At 41.7% G+C, this 19255-nt stretch overlaps 1 protein-coding gene across 4 annotated transcripts in view; it reads right to left on the bottom strand.

Annotated features, from left to right (window-relative positions):
- fbxl17 (F-box and leucine-rich repeat protein 17) overlaps nucleotides 1-19255 on the bottom strand; it is a 950602-nt gene that overhangs the window by 51748 nt on the left and 879599 nt on the right. For all 4 annotated transcript variants that reach the window (XM_085987565.1, XM_085987585.1, XM_085987575.1 and 1 more), the window contains one exon: nucleotides 9521-9663. In XM_085987565.1, the coding sequence (XP_085843691.1) occupies nucleotides 9521-9663 (143 nt within the window). The remainder of the gene's footprint in view (nucleotides 1-9520; nucleotides 9664-19255) is intronic.

Raw genomic sequence — 19255 nt, 5'->3', positions numbered from 1 at the left:
TGCCTCGTCCAGTTTCATCTGCCAAAATCCTGATGATGCATCTAACTTGCTGAAATACTTTGCATTTGCAAACTGTGACATGATTTCCTCATGTGTAGGAAGCTTGAAGTGCTCTCTCTTTATTGCTCTGTTTAGATCTCTTGGATCCAGGCAAATTCTGAGCTTTCCATTCTTTTTGTCCACAACGACGAGGGAACTCACCCACTCAGTTGGCTCATCTATCTTCTGAATCACGTTCAGGCTTTCCATCCTGTCCAACTCTGCCTTCAGTTGCTTTTGAAGAGCAAACGGAACTTTTCTGCATGGATGTATGACCGTTGGCATACTTTTATCTACTCTGATCGTGTGTTCTCCTGGAAGGCAGCCTAGACCCTGAAATAGGTCGTTGTACTCTTTCATGAGTTCATCATAGACTGTCTCTCCTTCGCTTTCCACAACGAGGACTCTCTTTACCAGGTTCAGTCTCTCACAGGCTTTTAAACCTAGTATGGCCTGCACATCCTTTGGCACCACGATTAATGCTAGCGTGTGCTCTCTGTCCTTGTGTGTCACTTTGACAATGCATCTTCCTTTCACTGGTGTATCAGTACCTGAGTATCCTGTCACTTTCACTTTTATTCCATGTATCTTTGGTCTGGGTCTAATTTTCTTAAAATCAGTCTCTGATATCACATTAACTTGTGCTCCAGTATCCAATTTAAATGGAATGTGTATGTCATTCACTTTTAGTGTCAACATCCAGTCTCTTTTTTCTTTTTTGTTTTCAGACACAACATCCACATAGAACTCCTCTATCTCGCTTTCATCTACTGTATGGACCTTGCTTTGTTGCGCTTGGTTCTTACAGCAACGGGCATAATGGTTGTTTTTGTTGCAACTATTGCATGTTTTACCATATGCTGGACACTTTTTTGGTGGATGCTGTGTACCGCATCAACTACATGACTTTCGATTGCCCCTTTCATTTTTGTTCGCTGGCCACGCCTCTTTTTTCACATTGGCGCTCTTTTTGTTAAACGGTTTGTGTCCGTTCTTTCTCACTGCATCCACGTTGCAGCTACTGTCACTGAACAACTCCTTTGCCTGCGACTTCACCGTCTCTGTAGCCCTACACAGTGCTATGGCTTTTCCCAGGTCTAGATTTTGCTCTCTTAGCAGTCTTTCCCTTAGACCATTATCTGGAATACCACACACCAGTCTGTCTTTTATCAGCGAGTCTGCCAGTCCCCCAAATTCACACGTTTTGCTTCTGTTTCTCAGTTCAGTCACATACTGATCAATAGTCTCTCCCGTTTTCTGTACACATGTGAAAAATCTGTGCCTCTCAAACGTCACGTTACGTTTAGGTATGCAGCAGGCCTCAAACTGTTCCATTATTTTATCCAGCTTCATTTTGTCTCCATCAGCAGCGAATGTGAAGTTATTATACACCTCCAGCGCTTCATCACCCACGACATGTAAGAACACTGACGCTTTCATTTTATCACTTTTCTCGTCAGTTCCGATTGCCGCTAAATACAACTCCAAACGTTGTTTGAATCTCCTCCAATTTTCAGCCACATTACCTGTCAACTGAAGCTTCGCCGGTGGGTGTAAACCTTCCATTTTTCACTTTGTTAGCTATTCTCCAATGGTAAGTAACGATGTTCTCTTTTGGCTTGCTAATATGTGGAGAGCTGATTTAACTTCAGATTTTTCCTCTTCATCTCTTTCAATCACTTCTGACACCATGTATCGATTTCTTTGTGGGTTCAATGATGAGACATTTATGAAAGAGAATGTCTTTTAATCTAATGTTTGTTCAACTCTGGTTAACAGCCTTACAGGAGACACCATGCTAGAAAATCCATCTAAAACGAAAGTAAAACTAAACTGCTTGTCTCTGTCACATGCCCTCTGCTGGTCAGGCATAAGTAATCAATCAGGCAAATATGCTGGTAAGACATGGTAATCAAACAGGCAAATAACATCACTATTTGCTGATATCATTACACCCTCCTTGCGTATCTTTTCTTCGCCCCCATGAATGGGAGCAAGTGGTCTGAGCAGAACGTTTGAAATCAGAAGCAAGGCCTTCTCCACTTGCAGCACCACTCCCTGTCACCTCACCAACCTGAAATAACTGTAGAAAGCTCCAAACAGTTGCACAACTTTATAGAGCCAGTAGAAATCAAAAAGCAAGTCACCTGCAAGCTATTGATGATCCCTTTAAGTACCGCTGGTTGGGGAGGGGGGAGGGGTTTCCTCATGTAGTTGAACGCATGTTCAGCTGTTCATGTTTTGTAGAGGGAGCGGCGACGACAAAAATGACAGGTCGTGCGTCAAATCAGCGTTGCACACTGATTGACATCACGATCTGCCTCATTACCATTTTTCTAGGGAGCGCAGGCAACGGCCGCGCTGACGACCTGTCCAAAATGGCGGCCGCCGTACTATGTGCCGGAAGTGAGCAGAAGCAAGGCAGCCACCATTTTTTTTTGCCAAAACCAGCCTTATCAGCCGCTGCAAAGGTGCCGAATTTCACAGCCCAGATGTCAAAGATCAACTAGTGTAAAAGACAGGGATTTCTCCCCAGGGCCATGTGTGCATGTTGTGCCAACATTAGACAATCTTCAGTGTCTTACAAAATAGACACTGAAGTTAAACAGGAGAGATATTTAAAGCCCAAACTTATCTTAGTCAGGAGCAAAATTATTTTTCTGGTACTGAGATTTTGTTGCTAGTATTTGGTAAATTGCTAGTACAATTTATTGAAGCTAGCAATGAAAGATATTCTGCCTGATTCTGAAGGGGGGGGAAGAGATTAGATGAAAAGAATGAACACAGCAATCCTCTATTTACAGACATAATTCACACATAGCTTTACCTGAATATGGATACATTTTCTGGTTATGTTTCAGTTCCCAAACAGACTAGGCCAAATAAACTGCTGGATTTTAAACTCTAACTCAGACATCAATGGGGGGGGGGGGGGGTTAAATACTAATGGATGTGATGAGCAAGGCAATTGTGGAGGAGAGGGAATTTTGGAGCACAATTAAAATAATGTGCTTTATATGTATAGGGGCTGAAGGTAGAAAAAAGAACAAAACTAGCACCGTGCAATTTATGTTTTTTTTATACAATAAAAGAGATTTATAAGAGATCATTAGCAACAGGATTTGCAACAGAATGGAAACATTTTACAAGAAAAATGGATAATTGGCATTTCTGGTACATATCCAAAATGCTAGTACTGTAATTGGATTTTTTGGGGACTGGGTGACACGGTACATTAAAACATTATTCCCAAGTCTTTCACTTCTCAGACCAAGTTAAATTCAGCCCAGATGATGGGCTCTTCTTGATAAGAGTCACAAGGGAAATAGGTTTTACAGACATATTGAAGTTGTCAGTGAACATGAGTGAACAGTACAACACTGCCTTTAATCTGGCATGAACTGGCACTAATTTGACAGTTTTCCCTCTGTACGACCAATAGTAAAAAGATGCAAGGAATATGTGCAACAGGTGGTGTTATTACAAGGTCACGTTTGAGGAATAATCATTGGTATAATGCTGTCAGAGAGTTCAAATGAATCACTGGCGTGCAAATAAATTCACATTGTCATGGCTTGGCAGCCTGTACTGCACCATATAGGCTGCAAAATGACAATAAAGAGGATGCAATTTAAATATTCCTGTTCCATTAAGTTCATTACAAACAGAGGAAGCTGTTTATCATCACACTTTTTTTCCAACTTGATTTGTTTCATTGAAGTAATTTAATATTCAGATATTTGAGTTGGTTTTGTGTTGCAACATAACTTGGATTAAGCCATAATTTTCCTAGCTGGCAAACCTGAATTTTAATGCACCTTATGTCTGAGTGTAGGCACTACATTAAAAAGTGAAAATTGTTAAACCCAATTCCCTTATTATTTACCTCCCTGCCTATTAGTTCAGCACTTACCTGTTCACCGCCATTAGCTAAGGGGATAAACACTTTAAAAGTAATTCACTTTTCTTTATTTTCTACATAAACTCTTGCTATAACACATTAATTGGGAGTCAGCCAAATCGTGTGTCGTGGTGCAGTATATGTAATATAATGAGCCTCATTGATTGCTTCGTAAGTCGAGTAGACAGCACAAGTACAGAGTCGCAGACATTTCTTATGACACATTCACTGCTTTATCCTGTACTACATTTGGTAATTTATGGAAACAGAGATTTCAAACTTTCACTGGAGGGGGATACACTGTGCTGAGCGGAACCTTGACCTTGTTTCCCTCATCTATGTTGGCCCGACTATGTTGTGACAAATGTTTAAAGTTTATTTTCCATAGTGTTACAATGGCTGATTATCCATAATCTATATTTAAACTAATTATATCCTCTTTTTTTGAGCGACATCTTATAAGGATAATGTTGCTACACTTGGGTGGCAAAAAGTTACATTTGGACTTAGAGGAAATTCTTCTGCTGCTTTATGCCGGCAGTGGTGGCATAAAGTGTACGCTGTGGAACAGAAGTATGGATGGAGATGGACAATACTGATTCCCCCATCCATTTCATACAGCATGACTACTTGTCTGGTCAGGTGTGAAGTCATTGCTCAGTGCTACATCAAAAACCAGCAAGACACAGAGTTAAAACAAGCAGCACAGTGATCTGCTGAGGGCAGCACGTGCACTTCAAGATTTTAAGCCAGAACTGCAATTAGTGCAAGTGCTCTGCAGACAGGCATCCACATGGAGCCATTGTGGGGGGAATCCACTACAACCAGAAGAAAAACCCATAAGAACACAAAAGGATTGGCTGCAGAAGATCTTCCACAGAATGTACCAGACTTTAGGCAGGCTCTGCTAGATCATTTTCAACTAAGTATCTGATGGCCCCCAATGCCTATACAATCATCTGTTCTGTACAACAGCCTACTGTGCCCTACCCAGTGATGGCCAATGCTGCATATGGTCACATTTATCAGCTTCCTTCTTTATGATCAACCAATACCCAGACAAGAGCAAGAACACTCGGAATACAAAATTGCAAAAGTGCTACCAAACATTTATTCCTTACAAGTGTTCGTGTGTGTCGCCCTCTGTTATGCATCACCCTGCTTCCTTTTCTTGAATGGATATAATTTGTGTACAACTGAATCTCCTTCTATGTGCTCCCCCAGTGACTGAAGTCAGTGAGGTGGCTGAGTGTCAGTTGAGGCCTCTTGAGACTGAAGTGGCTCTCTATATAGTGTCAGCTTTGGCTCAGTTGGTAGCACTCCCACCTCCGAGTCAGAAGGTTGTGGGTTCAAGTCCCACTCCAGAGACTTGAGCACATAATCCAGGTTGACATTCCAGTGCAGTACTGAGGGAGTGCTGCACTGTCGGAGGTGCCATCTTTCAGAGGAAACGTTAAACTAAGTCTGCCCTCTCAGGTGGATGTAAAAGATCCCATGGCACTATTTTGAAGAAGAGCAAGTAAGTGCGCCATGGGTTCCCTAGCCAATATTTATCCAACAGCACAAATCAGATTATCTGGTCATTTATCTCATTGCTGTTTATGCGGTCTTGCTGTGCGCAAATTGGCTGCCGCGTTTACTACAGTACAACAATGACTACACTTCAAAAGTACTTCATTGGCTATAAAGTGCTTTGGGATGTCCTGAGGTCAAGAAAGGTGCTATATAAATGATTTCTTATGCAATGAAACCAAAGCTCGATCATGCAAACTATCGGCACTGGATTCCTTTTATACGCCTTTAAGAAAAAAATGTTTACAAAATGACTACAGGCGTTTTAAAAAGCAAAATCCTGTCTTTGTGTGGCAAATATTCTATTGGAGCTATTTAGTTCAGCCAGTTTCTTGGAATGAAGTCAATACAAGTTAATTGCATCAAAAATTCCCTCATGTCTTTGAAATGTTAAATTTATGCAAAATTTGTTCCTGGAACCAAGTTATTTGATCTGCAAGGTAAGTGTCAAAAGCAATCAACTCACTAGAATAACCAGAAGTCTGAGACTTACCTGAAAGTTAAAATTGATTAATAACATGCTTGCCTGTCTAGTGGGAAAGAAGTACTTTAGTGTGAAGTATCACAGCCTGCTTGGAATAAATGCTTCTGATTTTCCTCATTCTCCAGTTCCCAGTTTGTCTGTTTTTATCTATGTTGGAGCATTGTGAGGGGCTTTGTAGAGCAGAAGCACTCACATTACATTTGTCAAAGACTCAGTTAAAAGAATCTGGAAAAAGTCACTGAAGGGCAGAAATTACAAGATTCGGCTGCCAACGGGAGCCTTGCTGGATGCGGGATTGAAATAGTGCTACAATACCCTAGCCCCAATTTGTCCTGTTCACTTGTATCTAGTGAGGCTCTGTGCCGACAATGGAGTCTCGCACTTTCTATGCTTAGGAGTTTGGACTGTATTCTTATTTTTTTGGAACAATTTAAAGTATTGTGTATGTTTGACACTGCATTGTTAATTACTTTTTTTTGCTTAGTGTAATTCCTATTCTTGTAAATAAATTAGATTACATTATACCTTCCGACAGTGTGTATCTCCCACTCATTGGAATGGTCAGGACAGCAGATGAGCAGCCCACTCAATCTTCATGCAAACTATTGTGTGTAAAAGGAAAATTATTGATCCTATGGCATGGTAGTCCCATTCACAGCATACAACAGGAAGTCAATTTCAGGTCACAGGAGATGTAGATCTGCTTATAAAAACTGCCTTTGGTCCTGAACAAGAAAAGCTGGGCTAGAGACCAAGTTGTAGCACTTTACTCTGCATGTGGCTGATCTTTATCTGATCTGATAGTGCTCAATGTTAACACTGGTCACTGAAAGTAGAAAACTGTTCCTTTCCTCAGCACGGACAGCCCTCGCTTTAACAACCACAAAAATTCACCAAAGAAAGGGAAATGACACTTTCTACATATGCAGTTCATTTATCCACGGGGGAGGTGCATGAGGATTGGAAAGTGGCAGATGTGACACCATTGTTCAAGAAAGGGTGTAAGGACAATCCTAGTAACTACAGGTCGGTCAGTGGTGGGTAAAGTTTTAGAAACAATAATCAAGGAAAAGATTAACGGGCACTTGGAGAGGTTTAAGCTAGTTAACGAGAGCCAACATGGATTTGTAAAAGGCAGATCATGTTTGACTAATCTAATTGAATTTTTTGATGAAGTAACAGGGAGGATTGATGAAGGGAATGCAATGGATGTTGTCTACATGGATTTTCAGAAGGCGTTTGACAAAGTACCACATAGAAGGCTGGTTAACAAAATTGAGGCTCATGGAATAGGTGGGTCAGTGGCAGCTTGGATAAGGAATTGGCTTAAGGACAGAAAACAGCGAGTTGTGGTAAATGGCTGTTTTTCAGACTGGAGGATGGTAGACAGTGGTGTTCCCCAAGGGTCAGTGCTGGGGCCACTGCTTTTTTTGATATACGACCTGGATATTGGAATACAGAGTAGAATTTCTAAATTTGCCGATGACACCAAACTTGGGGGTGTGGCAAACAGTGAGGATGATACCAATCGACTGCAGCAGGACATAGAAAGGCTAGCACAATGGGCAGACAAGTGGTAGAGAAGTGTGAGGTGATGCATTTTGGCAGAAGGAACAGGGAGAGGCAATATACACTTAATGGCACAGTTTTTTTTAAAGAGTGTGCAGGGACAGAGGGACCTGGGAGTTAATGTGCATAGGTCCCTGAAGGTGGCAGGACATACTGAGAGAGTGGTTAGCAAAGCATATGGGATCTTGGGCTTCACAAATAGAGGTACTGAGTACAAAAGTAGAGAAGCTATGCTGAACTTTTATAAAGAGTTGGTTAGGCCACAACTGGAGTATTGCGTCCAGTTCTGGTCACCACACTTTAGGAAGGATGTGAAGGCCCTTGAGAGGGTGCAGAGGAGATTTACCAGAATGGTTCTGGGGATGGGGGATCTTAGCTACAAGGACAGGTTGGAGAAGCTGGATTTGTTTTCATTAGAGCAAAGGAGGTTGAGGGATGATTTGATAGAGGTGTACAAGATTATGACGGGTTTGGATAGGCTAGACGGGGAAAGGCTGTTCCCACTAGTTGATAGTACAAGGGCTCGGGGACACAGATTTAAGGTTTTGGTCAAGAGATACAGGGGGGATGTGAGGAAAAGCTTTTTTATGCAGAGAGTAGTGAGGACCTGGAACTCGCTGCCGATGGAAGTGGTGGAAGCGGACACACTCAATGTTTTCAAGGGGAGACTGGATAGGCACTTAAGGGAAATAAACTTGCAGGGTTACGGGGATAGAGCGGGGGAATGGGACTGACTGGATTGCTCCACAGAGAGCCGGTACGGACTCGATGGGCCGAATGGCCTCCTTCTGTGCCATTATGACTCTGTAGGCTGGATTTTGCCAGCCCTGGGGAGGTGGGACTGCCTGGAAAATGGCAGGTAGCTGTCCCGCGCCGGGTCCCGTCTCCTTGGAGGCGGGAAGGGATTACAGCCACTTAACTGCGTATTAACAGGTAGTTAACAGGCAGATAAGAGGATTATCACCATTTTGCCCACACAAGTGCGGGCTTCACGAAGGCTCTGAAACCCGCCAGGGTCACCAAGTTGAGTAGTGGGTCTGTGGGGTGCAAAAGTGCGCTGTGAAGGTAAATGATGGGTGCAAGTGTAGAGAGGTGAGTATGTGAGGTACGTGGAAAGTGGTAGAAAAAGTTTACTTACCTTTGTTTCTTCCTGCAGGCTTCAATCGGTGGGTATGCGGAGAGTCTCGCACCTCCGCGGCAGAGATAACAGATGGCCGTTGCATTCTCCAATGCAACAACCATCTAATTTCTGCAAAAGAAAGAGGTTTGATGAGGTCTTGAATTCAAGAACTCATCAAACTACAGAGAATGTCAGTGTTTGACAGCTTCACAGAGCTGTCAAATGATGACAATTCAGCTGTCAAAAATTGACAGGTGAAACAACATACATTGACGTTCTCTGTCACCGGCTTTCCCTTAATTAGCCTGCTAAGCCCACTGGGCGGGCTTAACAAGGTCAATCAAGGGAAAATAGCGTGGGTTGGCCAGAAGTTGATGGAGGCGGGACTGAAACCCGACAAGTGGGAGTCCCGCCTCCAAAAGCTCCCCATTAGCAAAATCCAGCCTTATGATTCCACTAATCTTAGAAAATGATGCAGGAGACCTCCCCAGAGAATGAGCATCTTTGCTTTAAACATGAACGTTGATCTGAGAAAGATATGAGGTCATCATGGGAGAAGGATCGGTGGGTAATGCGGTCACTTTTATTTTATGCACACCACATTTTGATTTGATAACAAAATATTTATGTCATCCTTCTTTAAAATGTTATTTAATTTCTTCAATATAGCAGACATATTCTTATAAAATATATAAACTGTGGCATCCCTATCAGTCTGCATTGGCTTTGTGACCATTACAAAATTGAACATACCAGACAGCTGTTAGGCAAGTCAATGAAACATTAACATGGCAAAGTTGCGCTAATCTTAAGTGCCTTCAGTGAAGCCTCTTACCTTATCACACCTCATCAGTCCCAAGTACCTGAGGGACTTGCTGGTCTGCGAGATCTGGGTTGCTCCCTTATCTGTGATTTCTTTACACCAGCCTACATCCACTGTTTCAATGGTTGTACTATACTGGCCAATCGCTATCAGAGCTGCAACAAATAAAGAACTTGTCAATTTATTGTGAACACACAATCATTATAATCACATTAATGTAAGATGGTAATTACCCGAGGCCAGTATTTTACTAACTGCTGACTCTTACTTGACTTGACTACTGGGAAGGGTGTGAGTATAGCTCGAGACAACCTACTCAATGAATCCTACCTTTTCTCAAAAAAAAGTAATGTTCAGCTCAATTTAAAAATCACCATGGGGAAGGCAGCACAGTGATGAGGAGGCTCACTTTACACCATAATTGATTCCAGATCTATCCGAAGCACCCTGAATTGTTTGACTACCCCCTCATTAAACAGATATAAGTGATTGAGGGAAGGATGGAGTAGGAAAAGCTTGAATTGCAAGTAAAAGGGAAAGAGGCATGCAAGAATTCAGATATGCTGTAAAGGATCCAGTAACCTAGCCAAGAACAGATGTATGAAAGAAAATAAAGAATTTGCATTTATGTAGCCCCTTACTACATGGGACAGAAATGTCACCTGGAATGAATTACATTGTGAAGTTCCTGTTATGTCGGTAAATGTGGCAGTTATTTTAAACACACAAAAATATATGAGATGAATGACCAGTTAATCTGAGTTTTTCATAAGTAACCACTGTAGGACTAGGTGCATGTGGGCTTCAAAATTTGCTCAGTTTAGAAGTTATTTCTTTTCTCTCATACAGCTGTTCTTTGCACTCCCTCAGTACTGCACTGAAGTTTCAGCCTAGATTATGTGCTCAGGTCTCTGAAGTGGGGCCTTAACCCATGACCTTCTGACTCCGAGGCGAGTCTGACACTTGAACTATGACTATCTCATTTGTTACTTCAAGATATATCCATTGGCTATTGGAGGAATTCTACACCCTGTCATGCAAGAGTCATATGTACTTCCCCATATTTCACACATAATGAAAATCAAATCCACTAATTAATCTTTACTTACCTTTAATGGATGTAGGTTGCCAGTGTACATTAAATTTGTTAAAAAATGAGGAAAATTGGCGGGATTGAGGTACGTGAAAAGATAAACTACATTCATGGAATAAGGAAGACCATACTATGACATTCGTTTCTTTCACTCACTGATCCTCCACATAGTTTAGGGTTAACCCAACAAAAAAAGGTGAGTTTCCTCTGCTTAAGGACCAATTTGCCTAAGAGAAAGTCATCTTTGGAATATAAGTGCAGTTGATAGTCATGAGGATTTCTCCATGTTATTGTCTTACAAAGGGAGTCTCCCGCGAGTCTTATCGTGCTGACCAAATGAGGTGGTCATAGTTCAAATGGAATTTATCTGTTGGCTGTCAGCCCAAAATACCAGGATAAACATTCTACAGTCTAACAATATATTGCAGTTACTTAACTCTTCAGTGCCAAATCAAATCAGTAACTGTCTAAGTTTAGATAAATCTTTAGTCCCACTGGTATAGTATGCGATAAGGCTAAAGATGATTGCATAATGATATCTGCATTTGATTGCTAAGGAACACAGTGGCAAGGGAAACTTGGCCATTGTAATCTGTTGAGAAAGATTCTGATGAGGTTTAAGGACAGCCTAATCCAACCACCAAAATGAAAAATGGAGCTTCTAGTTCTTTGGTAACACTGCCAAGGAGTGGGAGTTCTTGTTGCTCAGCTAGAGTTAGTGTATAGCCTGGGGTGACCAGGGAGAAAGAGAGATGGAGTTTACCTTCAAAAGGGAAGAAAAAGCTCTCCCATGTTAGGTACAGCAAGGGAGGAGGGGGAGGGGGAAGAGAGAGATGAAGAGAAAGTAATCAGTCAAAAATAAAACTTCCTCGACACTGTATTTCCTATACTTTCAGGGTACCTTACCCTTAATCTCACTAGAACATCACCTAGTAGACTATTGTCAATTTTTCTACTTTCTACCTCAGTCTTCCAACTGGATCCACTGAATGAGATTGTCAGCTTGTGGCAAATTATGGGCAGTATTGTTCTGTGAATCAGCAGATGCTAAAACCTGGGTTGAAATTAAGCAAATTGATTTTGCAGAGGATCCTTATGCTTAGCAGAGAAAGAAAACCTTCCTGTCATCAGTCTTGGCTCGTTTAACATCCAGTTCAAGACAGCGTGCGAATATATCATGCCCGCCATCCATTTAGAAGCTGTAATCCTGTGCCCTGAAGTCTATAAATCAAATTGTGATTTTCATCACATATTACAGTACCTTTAACCAATGACTAGACAACAGAGATGGCTGTAGCTAATAACTTTTTGTTGCTGTATTTACAGTCAGTTACCATGTTTCAACATAATATCAGAATAGCCTCTTTTTAAGTGCCACTGCAGGACTTAATATAGACTGCAAGTAACATTCACACCACACAAGTGCCAGGCATTGACCATCTCCAACAAGATAAAGTTTAACCACCACTCCTTGACATTCAACGGCATTACCATTGCCAAATCCCCCACCATCAACATCCTGGGGGTCGCCATTGACCAGAAGCTTAACTGGACCAGCCACATAAATACTGTGGCTACAAGAGCAGGTCAGAGGCTAGGTATTTTGCGGTGAGTGTCTCACCTCCTAACTCCACAAGACGCAAGTCAGGAGTATGATGGAATACTCTCTACTTGCCTGGATGAGTGCAGCTCCAACAACACTCAAGAAGCTCCATCCAGGACAAAGCAGCCCGCTTGATTGGCATCCCATCCACCACCTTAAACATTCACTCCCTCCACCATCAGCGTACCGTGGCTGCAGTGTGTACCATCTACAAGATGCACTGCAGTAACTCCCCAATGCTTTTTCGACAGCATCTCCCAAATCCGCGACCTCTTCCATCTAGAAGGACAAGGGCAGCAGGCACATGGGAACACCACCACCTGCAAGTTCCCCTCTAAGCCACACACCATCTGGATTTGGAAATATATCGCCGTTCCTTCATCATTGCTGGGTCAAAATCCTGAAACTCCCTTCCTAACAGCACTATGGGAGTACCTTCACCACATGGACTGCAGCGGTTCAAGAAGGCAGCGCACCACCACCTTCTCAAGGGCAACTAGGGATGGGCAATAAATGCTTGCTTTGCCAGTGACGCCCACATCCCATGAATGAATAAAAAAAGACACTCCAATATGGTACTAAGGAGGTGCTGTACTGTTGGGGGTATTGTTCTTTGAATGAGATGTTGAACTGAGACCTGTCTGCCTATTCCGGAGGTTCCAGAGGTCCAGGCAGGCATATTCTAAGAAGAGTGGGTGCTTTCTTGATGTCTTGGCCAACATTTCTCCCTCAATACCACCAAAAACAAATGAACTAGTGATTAATTGATGTTTATGAAAGCTGCTGTGAGCTAAATGGCTGTGATGTTTGCCTACATAACAACAGTCAGTGCATTTCAGATGAATTCATTGTCGGTCAAGTGTTTTGAGATATTTCCGAGAGACTTGGTAAAGCACTAGTTAAATGACTTTTTTTTTTTAAAAAGGATAAAAATGTAAAAACAAGTTTTACATTTTATACATGAAAGCAGCTCCAACTACAAAAAAAAGGTTTTTGAGAACAGTGTAACTATTATCTTTGAGCAGCCTTAGCATTATGACATGCTCTGTTTAGTCAGTGGCCGGTAACAAGTTCTGGTGTTACACACAAGCACCATGTTATTAGTGAGCCTTTTGGAGGCTCACTATAAACAGGGTACACCTCATGCAGTCTTCAACAACATTACTCAGCTGGACAAAAACAAAATATGACAGTAATGATAAGTTACTTCTTATACATAGCTCTTTATTCCATATCTCAGAACAGATTCAGAACAGCATCTCAAAAAAATTCTGCCTACTGAAAGAAAGTCTAAGATGCCTTTAGATGAAGCATGGTATAATTTCCACTGCTGCCATTAAGAATGTAAAAAATTATGGGATGAGAAGAAGAAATAAGGCACAAGACAAGACTATTCAGCCCACAACTTCCATGGACCAAGTACAACAGCTTCATTATTGACCTGACCAGGTTTTAAATGTAGTCTCTTCAAACAGTCACTATGTACTGTTAAAACCGCCAAGAAGACAAAAATTATGAAATGCTTCTCTAATGCACTTCTGTAGCACTCCTTGTGTGGGAAGACATCTCAAGATAATTATGGATGAGAACCATTCAGTCCATACTGCTTCATCCATCCAGAAGCCCTTTTACAGTGACCCAATTTCAGTATCTAAGTGTTTCTTAAATGGTTCCAGGGTTTTCACTGCCACCATTTCATCTGGAAGTCTATTCCAAGTGTCGAACACTCTCTGCATGAAGGACTAACTGATGACAGTTTTAAAATTACCTTTTACTAATTTGAAGCTGTGTCCCTTGGCTTAATTCCACAATTTAATTTAAACTAATATCCCGGATTTGACTTTTCCATACCATTTACTATTTTATATATCTCGATAAGATTACCTCTCAGACATCCCCTTTCCAGGCTGAAAAGCCCAAGTCTCTCCAGTCTTTCCTCATATCTCAAATCCGACACCAGGGATTAGCTTTGTGGATCTTCTCTGCACAGTCTCCAATGCTTGAATATCTCCCTCGTGTCTCAGTGACCAGAACTGGACATAGCACTCAGGGTGTGGTCTGACCAGAGCACTGTACAGTATGATCGTGAATTCTTTTGACTTAGATTCAGCTGTTTTGGCTATATATTGGCTTTGTTGATTGCTGCTCTATATTGGTTGGACATGTTTAGTGTAGCATCTACTAAGACTCACTGGTCTCCTGCCAAATCATCGTTAGCAACTTCAACACCATTCCTGGAGTATAGTACAGTATGTATATGTTGCTTATTTTTCCAACCCATGTGCAGTAGTTTTCACTTGTCTGCATTGAATTTCCTCTGCCATTACTCTGTCCATATATTTTATTTTGTTGAACTAACTCATGAATTTTTGAGCTGCTTTCTCCGAATCCACTGACCTCTCAGTTTGGTATCGTCAGCAAATTTGACCATTTTACATTCAGTTTCTGAGTCGAGGTCATGTATGTAAATGAGAAACAACAGTGGTTCCACCACTGAGCTCTGGAGCATACCCTTGATACTCCCCCTACCTCAACATAACTCCTCTAACCAGTATTTGTTGATTTCTACCCTTCAACCAGTTCCTTATCCCCAGGATTTCCCCTGAATCTCCCAGATTTGAGTTTGACTAATAGCCCTTCATGAGGGACTTTGTCAAATGGTTTTGTCAATCTAGGTACACTATGTCGTGGGGCTTTACACAGTCCACTTGGGATGGTACCTTCTCAAAGAAGTTGAGGAGGTTGCTCAGGCTGATCATCACCTTCTGACTCCATGTTGGCTACTGTTTACTTGCTTGTTATTATACTTAAGACTCCTTGGGCTCGAATTTCCAAGCCCCGTGGAGGCGGGAGTGGTGGGAAAATTGCAGAATCAGGGGACAGGAACCCATCCCGCCCCCGTGCCAATGTTCCAGGAGGCGGGTAGGGAATTAGTGCCAATTAACTGCCTGTTAACAGGTAGTTAACAGGCAGTTTTTTGCCTAATCTCTATTTTTAGCCCTGAAGTGTGGGCTTTCCGACGGCTCCGAACCACGCCAAGTTAGCGAGGCGGACCGCCGGTCTGAAGGGGTTGGAGGGGTCGAGATATCCGTTGTGCAGGTGAGTGATGGGTGCGTGTGTGCACAGAGGTAAGTGTGTGAGGTAAGTGTAAAGTGTTTTAATAAGTTTTACTTACCTTTACTTTCTCCTGCAGGCTTCCTTCCTTCAGTTCTCGGAAGTCCCTCAGTTCATCGGCACAGAAAGCAGAATGGCCGCTGAAATGTCAAAAGCTGCAGCATTCTGCTTTTTGGTCTGGAGAGATCTCTAACTGAGTCTGAGTAGAAGGACTCAAGTTAGAAGACAGATTGTCAGTGTTTGACAGCTTCACAGAGCTGTCAAATGCTGATTTTTCATCTGTCAAAAGCTCTTGACAGATGTAATGTCAATCACTGACGTCACCAGTAACCACGTGTCCCTTAATTGGCCTGCTGAGCCTGCTGGGCGGGCTTAACAAGGTCAATCAAGGGAAAATAGCGTGGGTTGGCCACAAGTCGATGGAGGCGGGACTACAACCCAAAAATTGGGAGTCCCGCCTTCATCATGTCCCCATTGACAAAATCCAGCCCCTCGTGTTTACTCCTGATGATCAATTCCATTATTTTATATGGAATGGAGGTGCAGCTGATGGGTCTGTTTTATCCCCCTTTTTGAATACGAGGTGAATTGGCCTGCTTCCAATCTACTGGTCACACTTGATGTCTCATAATGGTTGTTAAATCTCCTAGCTCCTCAAATCTCCTCGCTAGTCTTTCTCAGCACTCTGGGGTAAATACCATTGTAAGAGTCATGAAAGTTTAAGAAAGAAAATACTTTAAAATATTGGTTAAATAGTATAATACAGTTAATTTACCTGACTGACTTATTGTATTGAGAAACCCCCTCTTTTCTTGTTACAATAGTATAGGCTGAGTGACCCCCTTTATTCTTGCTACAATGGTACAGTCCTTAAGCTTGTCACATGGTATCCAGCCATTTTACAGCTCAAGCACCACGAGGCTGGAGGAGGCAGAAGCTTTGAGGGCTGGAGCAATACAGTTTTTGACCGTGTTCATTTAAACGTGTTTTGCTTTGTAATTCTGTTTGTAAGGTGTTACAGTAAACAGTTTAAAGACAAAGTTATGGTTTGGAACGTTTTATTTCGACACGCGTCTACTCGTTGCTAAAGCCTCAAAGCTCAGTGGCTGCATGTTTGGAAATTACGAAGCGCCACTACAACCATCGAGCCCTGGTGATTTATTTGTTATGAGCCGATTTAACCTATCTAGGACTTCCATCTCATTAATAACAAAGTCATTGATTATATTTGGCATATGTTTGGGGAAGGTACATTGTTCATATCTTCCCTTGCGAAGTAATGATTCAGAATATTGACTGTCTTTTGCTCATCTTCAGCTTTGGCTCCATTTGCATTATCTTTGAGTGCTCTCTTACTGTTAAGAGTACTGTAAGATTTCTTTACTGTTAGAAAAAAGCATAGCAGCAGATGCTAAACCTTAGTCTCCCTTTGCCCTTTTGATCTTTTTAACTTGTTTCTCCATTTCCTTACATTCCTCCCAGTGAACCCATTCCCCCTTTCTGTGTAGGATTTGTAGAAGTTTTCTTCCTCTTTATATCAGTTTTAATTTGTCTGTTAATCCATTTTGGGTTAACTGAAGGCGAATGGGGGAATGAAAGGCTAGAGTTAACTAGGATGGGATGGGATGAAACTATGGAGGGATTTGAAAGTAGGGACAAGAATTTTGAAGTCAACTTACTGGGATATGGGGATACACTGCAGCTTGGAGAAGTCAGGGATATGGGATTGTGAGACTTTATGTGGGCTTCAATATTTTGAATGAGTAACTTGAGGAGGGTTAAGTTTGGGAGGCAAAATGACACATTATCGACCTAAACAGCATTATTCAACCGAAACAGCAGTCTGAGATACTACGGTGATTCCCTGTGTGCCCAGGAAAAAGTTACTTCAGAGAATTATACAGCACAAGCTATTCAGCCCATCGTGTCTCTACTGTCTCTTTGAAAGAACTATTGAATTAGTCCCACTCACCTATTCTTTGCTAATAACCCTGTAAATGTCTCCGTTTCAAGTATTTATCCAATTCCCTTTTAAAAGTTACTATTGAATCTGCTTTCACCACCCTTTCAGGCAGTGCATTCCAGATCATCATAAATCACGATAATAGCATAAACACTTCATACTTACTCTGCACAGGGACAATTCCTCGTGCTGGTTCAGCTCAGGACTCTTGGGAAATGCAACACTCCAACTTTGGAACGTTACACTGTTTAAGGAGATATGTGCTTTCCCATTATAAATGCTAATATCTATTGTTAGGGACGTGGCAACAGGGCACTTAAAAAATCATAAAATAATTGGGCAGTCAACAAGGATTTATGAAAGGGGAATCATGTTTGACAAATGTGTTAAAAGTTTTTTCAGGTTGCAACTAGCAGGGTAGATATGGGGGAACTAGTGGATGTAGCATATTTGGATTTTCAAAAAGTATTCGCTAAAGTGCTACACAAGAAATATTACACAAAATTAGGGCTTGTGGGATGGGGGAATATATTAGCATGGATTGAAGATTGGTTAACGGACAGAAAATGAGCTGTGAATTGTAACTGGTTACAAATTGGGATGTATTTATCCAACAAAATAGTTCCCTACCTTTCTTAAGTTTAATTTAGTTTTTGACAGTACACAGGAAAAGTTCACAAGACGATGCTTGTAAATTTATCCAGGAGCGTTTTGGTAAAAGAAGCCAAGACTGCTAAACTGAAAACATGTCTATTCCAGCAGGACAGGAACCAGACTGTTCCAGAGTCTATTTGATCAACCATATTAATGTTTATCATCAGAAGCTTCAATCCTGTTCTTATCCAGACTTCTTTTAAAGAAGTTCATCGACACAGGACTAATTGCTTGCGTTGAAAGTCTATTCCACATATCTAGTACACTATGGGGGAAAAAAATCTTCTGAGCTCCAGTCACGAGGTTTGTTCACGTTGTATTTATGTCCTCTAGTTCTGTGCTGGCAATAAGTTCAACTAACATATTTGGGTATCTGACTCACACAGAAACCTATTATCGTGTCTAACAGTATACAAAACAAACTACTGAGAAATAAAACACAGGAAAGTTTGTGTTTGCCCAATACTGTGTAACCCATCCTCTTCTTATCTGCATCATCCATGAGCATGCGGTCAGCTTTCAGATGTGTGAGTGGTAAATTCACCTCCCCCTTACCACACTCCATTCCATGACTGCCGCTGTGCTGTGTGATTGACTGATAATTAATTTGTGGATTAGGCAGAACATCCTGCAGCGTGACATCGACAAGATGGGGGAGCAGGCTCCCTAGAGAGATGGTGGGAGCAGATAGAATTGATTCATTTAAATGCAAATTAGATAGCTTTGTTATAGAAAATAATATTTTGGGATACAGTTTATGAGTAATTTGGACATGACGTATGGTAAGTGTAGTTTCCTTGGGAGGAACAGTTGACTTTGGACCCGTGGCTCCCAAAGCTTTCCACCACTGGCCATTTTTTCACTTCATGTCCTGGGACTGTTGTAGACTAATTGATAGAGATTGATTGCTATGATTGGACAACAACTCTAGTATCATTGTATCATGCAACTACCAGGATGGTAGAAGGTGAAGTAAATGGACCGTGGTCTTTTTTCATCTAGTAATTCCTATGTTCCTATGAAGTGATTAAGTTCCAGTCCCAGCATAAACATTGTGATTTTATTTCCCTTCTTAGTTGTTCAGTCAGACTGAAACTTGCTGTGTCCGATTTAACTCTGAGCTGAGTTTCAAACTCCACATTAAGTCTATCACCTGCCTATGTGCCGAACTCACTCCATCCCCATCAACACCCTCAACTATGCTTTCATCACCTCAAGGCTTGATTTATTTAAAACTCTCCTCAGCACCACCCTGCAGCTCCAATTGAGCCAGAACTCTGCAGCTCATATCCTTTTCTGTATTAAGTCCCAAACACCTAT

This window comes from Somniosus microcephalus, chromosome 1, assembly GCF_052327205.1.
Source record: "Somniosus microcephalus isolate GS21.2 chromosome 1, FLI_Smic_1.0, whole genome shotgun sequence".
Lineage (NCBI taxonomy): Eukaryota > Metazoa > Chordata > Chondrichthyes > Squaliformes > Somniosidae > Somniosus > Somniosus microcephalus.
Note: the sequence above shows the minus strand (reverse complement) of the source record. Positions and strands in the feature narration are given on the sequence as shown.